General features: G+C 45.2%; 1 protein-coding gene across 1 annotated transcript in view; it reads right to left on the bottom strand.

Annotated features, from left to right (window-relative positions):
* The window catches only part of BPI (bactericidal permeability increasing protein), a 120,738-nt gene that overhangs the window by 89,220 nt on the left and 19,090 nt on the right, over nucleotides 1–12,428 (bottom strand). Inside the window, exons 3-4 of the mRNA XM_029612869.1 lie at nucleotides 12,125–12,253; nucleotides 1,014–1,169 (exon numbers count right to left, since the gene is read on the bottom strand). Coding sequence (XP_029468729.1) covers nucleotides 1,014–1,169; nucleotides 12,125–12,253 — 285 coding nt within the window. The remainder of the gene's footprint in view (nucleotides 1–1,013; nucleotides 1,170–12,124; nucleotides 12,254–12,428) is intronic.

Below are 12,428 nucleotides of genomic sequence, written 5' to 3' on the forward strand. Positions count from 1 at the left end.
GTGAATTTTTCATAATTCAAAATTAATTCTTGAAAACCAGGATACAAATGTTCATCGCTTATAATAACTTCAGACAAATCCTTGTTGACTAGCAAGAAAGTTGTGAAAAATGTGAGTCATGTTGATAAGATTTGCTAGAAATAATAATTTTAAAAAAGCCTCACTCTCTTTATATTTTCATTCCAGCACAGGTGGTTTTGCAACCGGAAGAAATGGCTGCCAAGTGGACCAGTATCTAGAGCACGGATGCTCAAACCAGTCCTCAGAACCTGTGCCCCGCCCCTCCCCCAACCAATCAGGTTTCCAGGATATCCCTAATGAATATGCATGAGAAATATTTGCATATATAGGAGGTAGTGCATGTAAATACATCTCATGCACATTTATTAGAGATATGCTGAAAACCTGACTGGCTAGGGGGTCCCCCCAAGGACTGGCTTGAGCACCTCTGGTCTAGAACAGAGGTTCTCAAATCCAGTCCTCGAAACACACAAAGCCAGTCATGTTTTCAGGATGTCCACAATGGACATCCTGAAAACATGCAGTGCCTGTAACTCTACCTCATGCATATTTTCATTGTTGATATCCTTAATATCTGACCGGCCCAGTATGTCGCAAGGATTGGGTTGAGAACCATGGTCCAGAGGGAGACATCAGGCCTGTCCAGGATTGTGAACGATACCCCAGTTCATTGTGGCCTGTGTAGTCTTGCTCCTTCCATTTCTAATCAGCAATACTGGCACCAACATGCATCAGCAAGGAGATTTAAATAAAAAAAATCGAAACTGGTCTGAATCACTTGAAAGTACTACAGCATGGGAGAGAGAGAGAGAGAGAGAAAGAAAGATGAATTTCCACGTCTACAAGTAACCACAGTGTCTATGTTATGTATGGAGTAAGCTTCGAGCCTGAATTTGACAAACAAATTATTCACCCATTCTTACAAATAATAAATCATCTTACAAATAATAAATCATCACCCTAAACCTGCTAAGGGTAACTTTATCCCATACCTTAGTTTGCCTGAAATGTGCACCCTGACATTGGAAATGTGGCTGTTACAGTTTGAGACGGAGATAGTAGGTCTCCCCGAGCTATCTCTGCCCAGCGCCAAGTCTACAGCGACCGAGAGGCCCTCCACTTTCATGTCAAAGGAACCGTGATCTTTTCTGAGAAAGAAGACAAAAGAGGAGAAGGTTAACACAATCTCAAAGGAGCTTCCAAAATGAACAGAAGAGTTGGTGGCCAAGAGATCAACTGGATTATTTCTGACCTCCACCCATTACTGGGAAAGTCCCAGCTGATATAGAATGTGGAAGGATCTAGAGAAAGTTCTTTCTGCTTTCACCGGCAATACATGAAAAAAGCCTGCAGAGATTCTCTTATGTTTTCTACTGAATATCAGGTGGTGTCATTTCCTACATTCAGTGCACTACTACTACTTACTGCTAATTATGTAGTTGTGAAATCTAAAGTTAACTGGATAGTTATCATGGATATGCAGTGGAATAAATGGTCCCAATTAAAGTTATTCAGCTAATTTTAGCCGTGTATCTTTAAACCACTCGGCTACAGAGCTGCAGCCAGGCAATTTGGCACCTATGGCCAAGTGAAAAACTGGGCTCTCCCCCTTTACACAACACTTGACACCACGAGTTGGGAGAATCTGTTCAATGTTTGTACAGCAATGCCCATGGCCAGTATTAGGTACCCTAGGAAAACTTTACAGCTTTGCACCCCCTACCCCATCACACCCTCCTCACACACAATTAAAAATTATGCATTTATAATAACAGATTTTACATGAAAAAGAACATTCAAAGTACAGTTTTCCAAGGTAAAAATATCACTTACACTATGTATATTATATTTACATGCACTGCTGAGGTGCCAACCAGAAAACCCTGCAAAAAAAGCAAGGGATACTTGGAACCTATATGGTAATAGGCTTACTGTAATGCATCTTGGGCATGGTCATGACGTTCCGAGAGCCTCTCAAACAGCAACAACCCTACCTATGAAAGTTAACACTATAAATATTACACCAGGCCTAAAATAGTAATAACCCCCCCATTAGGAAAACAGAACAATCCAAGCTGCTATAAATCCTACATAGAAACTACAAACTAACAGAATAATTCACTTCAGTCAGAAATGCAAACCACAGATAGACCTTCAAATACAAAATAAAGAGATCATACATCATATTACTATTATTATATTATTTATCATATTTTTATTCAACTGTTCCTCTTACCTTGGTTACCCTATATATATTATTATATAGTTTATATATATTATCTCATATATATTATCAAGCGTTTTCTTATATATATTATTATGCAACTGTTCCTCTTCCCTTTTCTCTTCCTTCATCCAAGTTCCAGTAACCCGCATTCAATGTAACTTATCTCTTATCTCTTCTCTCACCTCCTCCAGTAGCCTCCTAGCTACGATTAATGTTAAAGTTCTCTTTACCCTTGTTCAATGTAAACCGATATGATATGATACCCATCATGAATGTCAGTATAAAAAAGGTTTAAATAAATAAATAAACAGAAATGTACAGACAAAAAACTGAACTGGAAATCGCAACAAGCCAAATTCTGTATGCATTGCAACAATGTAAAAAACAGAAACATTACCATTCCTCATAAAAGAAAATTAGTAAACCCATACCAATAAAAAGAATAATTCAAAACAATTACAGGCGAATTTTTAAAAAGCCCAGTGCGCGCAAATACCGGGGGATTCGCGTGTGGCTGGGCCCTGTACACGCCGAGCGCATTTTAGAAATGATCCAGCCTCGCGCATATCTCCCGGCACGCACAGAAGTGCCGGGTTGTCTCAAAGGGGTGGGCCAGGGGCGGGGTCTGGGCAGGGAGAGGCGGGGTCGGCCAGGGCAGTGGCCAATAAGCTCTGTCCTGGAAAAGTGTGTGCCAGCAGCCTGCCGGCATGCAAAATTTACACCTGCTCGGAGGAGCAGGTAAATTAGAAAAAAAAAAATTACGCTAGTTAGGGCAGGTTTAGGGGTTAAGGAAGAGAGGCGAAAAGGGAGGAAGGTCATGGAGGCAGATAGGAAAGTTCCCTCTTAATTGGAGCGCACTGGGAGGGAACTGGGAAAGGTCTATTCCCGTCGCTGCACACATTTTAAAAAAATCTTCCCTGTTGCGTGCATGGCACGACACCTGCCCGCACGTGCATGCCGATATTAAAAGAAGTCTTCCTTCTTAATTGGAGCGGACTGGGAGGGAACTGGGAAAGGTCTATTCCCGTCGCTGCACATATTTTAAAAAAATCCCCCCTGTTGCGTGCATGGCACGACACCTGCCCGCACGTGCATGCCGATATTAAAATCGGCAGTGCATGTGCGCATTGGAATCATATTTTATAACATGCGTGCATCCATGTGCACCAGGAACCACGCGCACGTGGGCGCACGTGGACGCACGCGTGTATTTTTGAAAATCTACCCCTACGTGAATAGAATAGCATTCAATAATTAAAAACTCATATAAAAATCTTCCAAACATCAATTAAATATTTTAAAACGGACACATCAAATAAAGCCAATAATTAAATTAAGGATTTTAAAAATTTTATCCATACCTTGGAATTTTTTATTTCCAGATGCCCTGAAATTGTCATGGATTATCAGGCAGAGAATAACTGGGGTAGTTCTGCACTCACATGCTCCCTCTCATACACACACATGCTTTCTCTCACTACCCCACATACATACACACATGCTCTCTCTCTCACCCACACACAAGCATACATGCGCTCTTATTCTCCCACACATGCTTCTCACTCTCCCACTCACAAGCACACATGCTCTCTCACTCATTCTCCTACACACATGCTCTCTTTCACTCTCCTGCACACATGCTCTCTCACTCTCCCACACACAAGCACACATGCTCTCTCTCACTCATTTTCCTTGACTTAGCAGGCAGCAGCAGTCTCCTTCTTCAGCCCCTGTGGCCAAGGGAATAACTTCTGGCCATGGGGCATTGGACTACTTCCAGCAGGGCGCGCTCCTCCTCCTCCGAAGCAGCGCAGCAACACCGAAATCGATGGCGTCATAAGCACCGCCTTAATAAGCGGAAAAGCAGTGGGGCCCTGCCAGAATCAGCAGTGTTGGCAGTGTTGCCGCACTGCTTTTCCGCTTATTAAGGCCTCACTGACCACGCTGTCGATTTCTCTTCTGCTGAGAACCCGCCAGCTGCACAGCTCGCCTTGGCGCCTTTTGGTAACGATGACTACGGCCATGGCCATATTGGCCATAGGCACGCTATGGCTCTGCTCGGCTTTGTTTGAATCTAGCCAGTTAGGTTTAAAGTTATCCAGCTAAAGGCAGCTGCATAAGTTTATGCCTATGTAGCAAGCTTTAAAGTATATAGCCGTATAAGCGCTGAAGTCATGGAAAAAAACTCAAGTTCGGGCCGGCGGCTCGCGTCTTCCTCCTCTCCTCCCCTCTCCAAATGGTATTAGCTTTTGGGGGCCAGTGGGCCCTCACCCTAAGTCCCCAAAATCTTGAAAATCTAGAAAAGGTGGCCCACCCCAAACCTCTCGCAGAATGTAGTACATGCCCACTCCTCACCCTCGCCCTCCCATACCTCCAAATCCAACCCCAAACTTCCTGCTTCTGGTGGCAGCCAGCGGCCTACGTACAAGCAAACTGCTTCTGGACAGTGTCATGCATTATTGACTAAAGGGCACCTACTTTATGATCCCACTGTACAGTAATTTTTCCTGCATTATTTTGTTCTTACAGTATTTATCTAATTATGTATTTTTTCACATCTGCTCTGTACTGTGATCTCCCTTGTTCTAGTTTGTCCCACACCAGAACTAAGATGTTTTTGTGCACCTGAATCTGCACTTCTGTGGTAGATGCAGACCGAGATGTTCAGGCTAGGTGCCAGTGGCCTCTTATGTTACAGTGATATTAGGGATATGCAGTCATCTAAAAAGATATGGAAAACAAAGATATTTTCTAGTTTGTTTGATGGTTCTTCCCATCCAAAATCACACAAAACCAAAGCCAGATCAAGGCACAGACAAATTAGGCATATATCTAGAGCCAAAACATTTTGAGGTGCCCTATCAGATGCACTCAGGAGGCTAAGGATGCCAAATGTCTGGACTGTTTCCAGACTGTACAGATATTTTAACTAATATCCAGAAGCCAAATGGAGGGCAAAAATGTCTGGAGTTTAGACTTCCATCTGCAGCTCTCTTCTCCTTCTCCTTGTGTAAATGAGTCTGCCCTGCCCTGACCTTAGTGTGACCAGCAGTACCCAGTAAGTCAATAACCGGTTGGTAGCACAGCACAGCAGCCTGCATGTCCACTGACTGGCTGTGCTTTTCCACTGCATGTGCATGACCCGCAGCAGGCCACTCAGGAGCTACCACCATGCCGCCACCGTTATCCTGCCGGCCCACGCCTGAAAGAGGAAGGCAGGCAGTCCACACCCCTCCACACACACACACCTCATTTAAGGGCCGCTCCAGGGGTTCGGCTTACTGCACTGCCTCTAGCTCTCACCTGCCTGTTAGAACTGCCTCAGCTTGTCTTGTTCGCATTGGCTCTTAAGACTGCCCAAGGCTTCATTGCTTGCAGAATGCTGCCACGGGACAGTGGCAGCACCATGTTCCAGCAGCCAGACCAGCTGGCAATCATTAGGCTGTGCCGGGGCCAGGGCAGCAACTCATCGCTACTTCTTTCTTCTCTGGCTGACCAATGGCCTTTCTGTTGTCTGGCCTGCTGACTGCTGCCGGTGCACTGCGTCTGACTGTACATTATCAGATTCCCTTTCTCCTGCTGCTAATATGTTGAGTTCATACAGGGCGGGAGGGAGTCGGTCAAGAGAAAGGTGGCCAGCTCCAGCCACCCAAAGATTTAAGGGCAAGGTGGGTAGAGATCCGATCCACTGAATCAGCTGGGAGGACAGGGACATTTTATCAGGCTGTTTTGTCCCGTGCCAGGGAAGATACTGGGCCGGGGATGGTGAGGGGACAATGCGGAGGTCTGTCCTGGGAAGAGCAGGGTAAGAAGGGGGCTAATGCTGGGGTCCTTCCTGGGGAGGATGAGGTGGGAAGGCAGAAAGTACCAAAGTCTGTCTTGGGAAGAGGGAGAGTGTTGGGGTCCATCCTGGGAAAGGGGAAGAGGAAAACAGGGTGGTGAGAAGGGGTTGGTCTATGTTCTGCATCTTATGCGTATCTCTAGCAGTCTGGCTTGTTCTGTTTTTCCAATAGGAATAGAAATGGTATTCTAGGTCCTGTAGTCATATTTATAGAGTTGCCTTTACATAGGCAGGGTTTATGCCGTGTGAGTTACTGCCATTATGGATCCAAATGTGTTTTTGGCAGAGTTTTGGGTTGCATCACAATGCATCTGGTAATGGAGGTAGTTTGTATTGGAGTTAATGAAATCTAGAACCTAATTAGAGGGAGGATTAAGAGGTGAAGTGACCAGCTGGTGGGAGGAAGTACAACATGCTAGTTTGTCTAGGGTTAATCTGTACAAAAAAAAAAAGAATATATCATTTGTTCTTTTCCATGTCAAAAGTGAAAGAGCAGCAGGAGTGTATGTACTAGGCTGGCACAGAGAGCATGTCTAAAATTTGCAGGCTGGCAGTTCCTGCCTACTGATCACACAAGATGAAATTCAAAGCTCATGAGATGAGCAGGCAGGAAGTGTTGTCTGCAAGAATTTTGCTTACAATCAGGCCGATTCAGTAAAGTCCGCGGGAGAGCAGGTGAAAGCCCACTCTCCCGGTGCGCGCACAGGCCACTCGCCTGTGCGCGCGATACAGTATTTAAATGAGGCCCGGCAGTAGAAACGGGCAAAAGAAGGCACTAGGGACACTAGCGCGTCCTTAGCGCCTCCTTTTGGACCGGAGCGGCGGATGTCAGCAGGTTTGACAGCCGACGCTCAATTTTGCCAGCGTCGGTTCTCGAGCCCGCTGACAGCCACGGGCTCGGAAACAGGACACCGGCAAAATTGAGTGTCCGTTTTTTGGCCCTACAGCCGACATAAAATTTTTTTTTATTTTTTTTTTTTTTACTTTTTTTACCCTTCAGGACCTCCGACTTAATATTGCCATGATATTTCCCGGTGCCTGAAGAATTAGCGCCTACCTTTGGGTAGGCACTAATTTCTAAAAGTAAAATGTGCGACTTGGCTGCACATTTTACTTACTGAATCACGCGTGAATACCTAGTAGGGCCAACAACATCCATCTGCATGTTGAGGGCGCTATTAGGTTCGGCGGGTTGGACATGTGTTTTCCGCCCCTTACTGAATAAGGGGCGGAAAACCGTCGGAGCGCACTGTACTGTATCGGCCTGAATGTTGGCAGGGGAGGCTGATTAGCCACCAAAGAGGAGAGAAGACCTTGAAGGGGCTGTTGGCTGAGCCCATGCCACCAGCGGTAAAAGAAAGCAGGAGGTTGGAGCTCATGTGCCAGCAGCCAAAGAGAGCCAAAGGTCTGTAGCGGTCATTGGTGGAAGGGCCAGAGAGGGAAATTATTATGCTGTGATGGGGACAGATGCTGTGATGGGCACTGATACTTTAGGGGGTGGGAAAGGGCTGGTGGCTGTGGTTTGGGCTCCCAGAATAGGAGAACAATTCTGGAGGGGAAGGGGTATGACTGTGCCTTTAGTTTCTATTACAATCAATGAACACCTCAGAGGCTCCCATCCTACCTAATAAACGAAGGATGACCGACGTGCCGCAAATGCGCAGTAGAGACCAGCTCTACCGTGCATGTGCGGGCGAGCACATCGGTCTGAGCCAGAAAAAAAAGAAAAAAATGGCGGCGTCCAGTGGCAGCAGCGGTGTCGGGAGGCAGTGGCGGCGGCGGCATTGAGTGGCAGCAGCGGCGGCCGGTGGTAGCGGCGGCGGGTGGCAGTGGCGGCGTTGAGTGGCAGCAGCGGCGGCGTCTGGTGGTAGCGGCGGCGGGTGGCAGCGGAGGCATCCGGTGGCAGCGGCGGCGGGTGGCAGCGGCGGCGGCAACGAGGGAGGAGAGAGAGAGGGAGGGACTGAGTGAGAGGGGAGGAGAGAGAGGGAGTGGGACTGAGTGAGAGGGGGAGTGGGACTGAGTGAGAGGGAGGGAGGGAGTGAGACTGAGTGAGAGGGAGGGAGGGAGTGGGACTGAGTGAGAGTGGGGGACTGAGTGAGGGGGGAGAGAGAGAGGGAGGGAGGGAGTGGGACTGAGTGAGAGGGGGGGACTGAGTGAGGGGGGAGAGAGAGAGGGAGAGTGGGGAGAGGGAGGGAGGGAGTGGGACAGAGAGGGAGGGAGGGAGTGGGATTGAGGGAGAGTGAGAGGGACTGAGAGGGGAGGGGAGAGAGTGGGACTGAGGGAGAGTGAGAGGGAGGGGGGGAGGGAGTGGGACTGAGGGAGTGTGAGAGGGAGTGGGACTGAGGGAGAGTGAGGGGGAGGGAGTGGGACTGAGGGAGAGGGAGTGGGGAGGGAGTGGGGACTGAGGGAGAGTGAGAGGGAGGGAGAGAGGGAGGGGGGAGGGAGTGGGACTGAGGGAGAGTGAGAGGGAGGGGGGAGGGAGTGGGACTGAGGGAGAGTGAGTGGGAGGGAGGGACTGAGTGGGTGGGAGGGAGGGTAGGGGGTGGTGAAGAGGGGGAGGTGAGAGACAGAGGGATGTAGCCCGTTTTAACGGGCTTAACGGCTTGTTGACTATAATACAGCAGAAACATAAAGACAGAAACGAAAAAAAAAAAATGCAGACAATACAAACAAACAAAACAAATGGGAAACAAAATAAAAGAACAAGCAAAACAAACACACCCTAACTAATGCTGCATGACCAGCCCAGCAACTGACCAAAACCTTTAGCAAGAGCCAAATGTTGAATGTTGATTTGTTTGATTTATTTCCTCTTCTTTCTCTGTTCCGGTTAATTATCCTTTGCTTATGAAATGATCACTTTGTGAAATACTTCCCGCAATTTTTCAAAAACATATTGGGCAATAGTTGGCACATTGCCCCCATATGCAGAAATTAGTATGTTAACTTTCATTCCCCGATTATATTGAGCCTTTAAAGGTCATGCACCACAAAAATAAGAACATAAGAATAAAGGCATGGCTAAATTTCACACCATTATCTTTTCATGCATATTCAGCTGCACTTACCAGGCTAGTTAGACAGCTGAATATCCAGCTACATCCATCTGTCAAAATTTGAGCAGGAAGATTTAGGGCTGCCATTTGTGTGGCCGGGGTTGCCCAGCTAAATTTTGTTAGTAAGTGTTGAATATCATGCTAACTGGGTAAATATGAAAGCCCTCCCAGTGAACAGCTCCAACCCAGCTCCTTTTTTCCCGGTTAAATTTGCGATTTTAACTGTACAAATTTAAAGGAGCCAACTTTTTACTTGGGTAGATTTTAGGCAATATGGACTTTCAAATATGGACTCCATAATGTTTATGTTACATGCCTCATGAAGCCTCTAAAATGGAAATACAATTTTTTTTTTGCTGCCATTTACCCAGTTTCTCTGTTTTAGTATGATTGGTTTCTATTATCCCCCGCCAAAACCAAGCTTGGCTCCATTTCAGGAAGAACTTCTATACTCAAGGGTATTATTGGCAGGAGGTTGACTTTGATGAGGTTGCAGAAATTGCAACCTCCATGTTTCCAAATGATGTGAAGCTTGGTTGGTAACACAGCCGGTGGAAATTTGTACAAAATCTTAATGTATCTTTAATTTGCAGATAATTTCCTTTCTCTTCAGCAGCAACAATCATTCATTTCTAGCATTTCTGTCTATAAAATATTAATTACTGTGCCTAAACAATTAGCATCATATATCTGCAAAGAGTTAAGATGCAATAAATCTGCAATGTTTTCATCACAATGCATTACATATGCAGAATAGCTACATCTAAAAATTGGCATTAGCACACTAAAATTGTAAAGAGGTTGATACTTAGTGCTACTTAGCCAGATAAATAGGGACTTATCTGGCTAAGTGGCAGCCGCTGAATATCCTGCTATTTATTTGGCTAAACAGATAGCCAGATATCTTGGGGCCAGGCAATGGGTGGATCACGATGGGGCTACTTAACATGTTACCTTAACCAGATAAGTACCAATATTCACACTTATCTGGTTAAGTTAACTGAATAAGTTAGACTTGCTTGATGCAGGTATACATTTAGCTAGATATAACTTATCTAGCTTACTAGAACTTTTCCAGGTATATTCAGCAACCTATCTGTGCCACTGAATATCACTTCTAAGTTAGCTAGATAAGTTTTATCTGGCTAACTTACTGGGGTTCCCGATCAAGTCATTTGAAGTCTTCTATTCGGTCGACCAATGGTTATTATCAGGGTCTGTGATACGACATTGTAGTTTTCCATCAAGTTGGCTTGTTAATTGTTAGTTCAGCCCTTTAAATATGGCGGTTGCTTCGTTGTGACCGGAAATGAACGCCGGTACGTCATTATGTCTTGAAGCAAATCAGCAGTGCGGGTAACAGTAAGTTTTTGCCGGATTTATTCTAAATTCTTGATGTTTAATTCCACAATGATAATTTTTAACAAAATTTCATGTGAACTAAGTTTTTGAACCTTTTTATATATTTTTAGAAAATGAGCCCTTGACAAAGGATTACCAATATCCAAAACACGGTCCCATGTCGGGCAGAGCAAGCGGGCAGAATGAGCAGTATGGCATAGTCTACCGGGCCATTTTAGTCGGATAATGTGGCTTTCATTAATTCAGCTAAGTAATCATGATTGAAAAATAATAAGAAATTTGAAAAAGTACAATAATGGTGGAAAGAGCACAACAGAGGTGATATATTCACGAAAAAGAAAAATATAGTGACCTATGATTAAACAGAAGGTGGAGTATTAAAGCATTAATCAAGCTATACGATGACACCTATTATGATGGTCAATCTAGCCTAATGCAATAGGTTTGTGGTAAAACAAATAATTATTGGACACTTGGTACATTTTTGTGCATGTGATTTACTGTTTACCAATGGTCCAACTCAAAACAGTTTATAAGTAGAAGGACTGTGATACTATCAGTAATTTACTGGGAGATACATTAAGCTGCAGTAGTGCTCACATGATTAGGGGCAAGGTCAGGTCAGTGCCATTTTGAAAAATGGTACTGACCAGGCCTGGGTTAGGGGACGCCCTAGGTCCCATCACAGGAATGTCTACTCATTTTTAAAGGTTTGTGGGATGGGAGGTTGGTTGGGGGTAGGGGGGCTTCCCACAATGCAATATATTTTTTTCACTACATTTGGGAGATGGGGGAGGGGGAGGGAGGGGGGCCACTATATCCCCAATGAGTTGATTATAACATTGGGATGGAGGATGGGGGAAATATAGGATGTCCTATTTTCAAAAGAAAATGTGGGTGGGTGGGACTATATTTTATTGAAGAGAGGTTTGGGGGGGCAGTCACTGAGAGACCTACTCAAATCTTTTTATTTTACTTTTGAGTGTCAGGGCGGTCTGGAGTGGCAGCCCTGAGTTGAGCTGGGGGTCAGCCTCTATTATGTTTAGTGCAGCCCTTTTTATTTTTTTGGCAACGGCCCTTTAAGGTGATAGTGGTCCCTTGAGGTTGGGGTGCCATCGCGCCTAAAGGGCTGCTACCCATATTGTTTTATCCCACAGAGTTTTGCCGCATTTCAAATAATGTACCATACAGCCACAATTTATTTGGGGGGGGGGAGGAGCCAACTATTGCGGCGTCACCCACCCGTGATAGTGGAAACCCTCCCGCGAAAAAAATTTAGCAGCTTAATGCATCTATGTCTTAGATAGCTGTATATCTGAATATTGGGCCCAAAATGTTCAGAATGTGTAATAAACTTTTATCACACAAAAAACTTTCCTTGTGGAAAAAAATAGGTTCTCATTTTGTCTAATATGGGGGTCACTTTTTCCCATGGCTAACCTCAAGTAATGTTTGTCATCTACCTGTAATTTACTGGTAGTCTGAAGAGACCACTAAACGTGAAAGTCATGCAATCAGAGTTTAAAGAAAACACAGAAGGGGCAAGGCCTCAAAAGGGAGAATAAACAAGAAACGCCGGCCTGCGAGCTTCGGTTGCCAATGCGTAACAAAGCTTACATGAATGCTTTCTTCGCGCTCCACTGTCCATCCAGCTGAATAAAGCCATTGGAGATGGAAAGCTTCAGACCCACACTGGGAACTGGTACGAGCTGTGAGCTTGGCAACTGGAAATTTCGTATGACTAGACTAGAAGAGGGAGAAAAAATGACTGTCAACACTGAAAAAAACACTCATTTTCCCAATACTCTTTGCATTGCTTCCCCTTTCAAATTCCCCCCCCTCCCCCATTAATAAATGACCTGCTGTTGCATAAAATACCAAGAACAATCTGATACACATTTGTCAGACTCTTTACATCAAA

The sequence above is a fragment of the Rhinatrema bivittatum genome, chromosome 8, assembly GCF_901001135.1.
Source record: "Rhinatrema bivittatum chromosome 8, aRhiBiv1.1, whole genome shotgun sequence".
In the NCBI taxonomy this organism is placed as follows: domain Eukaryota; kingdom Metazoa; phylum Chordata; class Amphibia; order Gymnophiona; family Rhinatrematidae; genus Rhinatrema; species Rhinatrema bivittatum.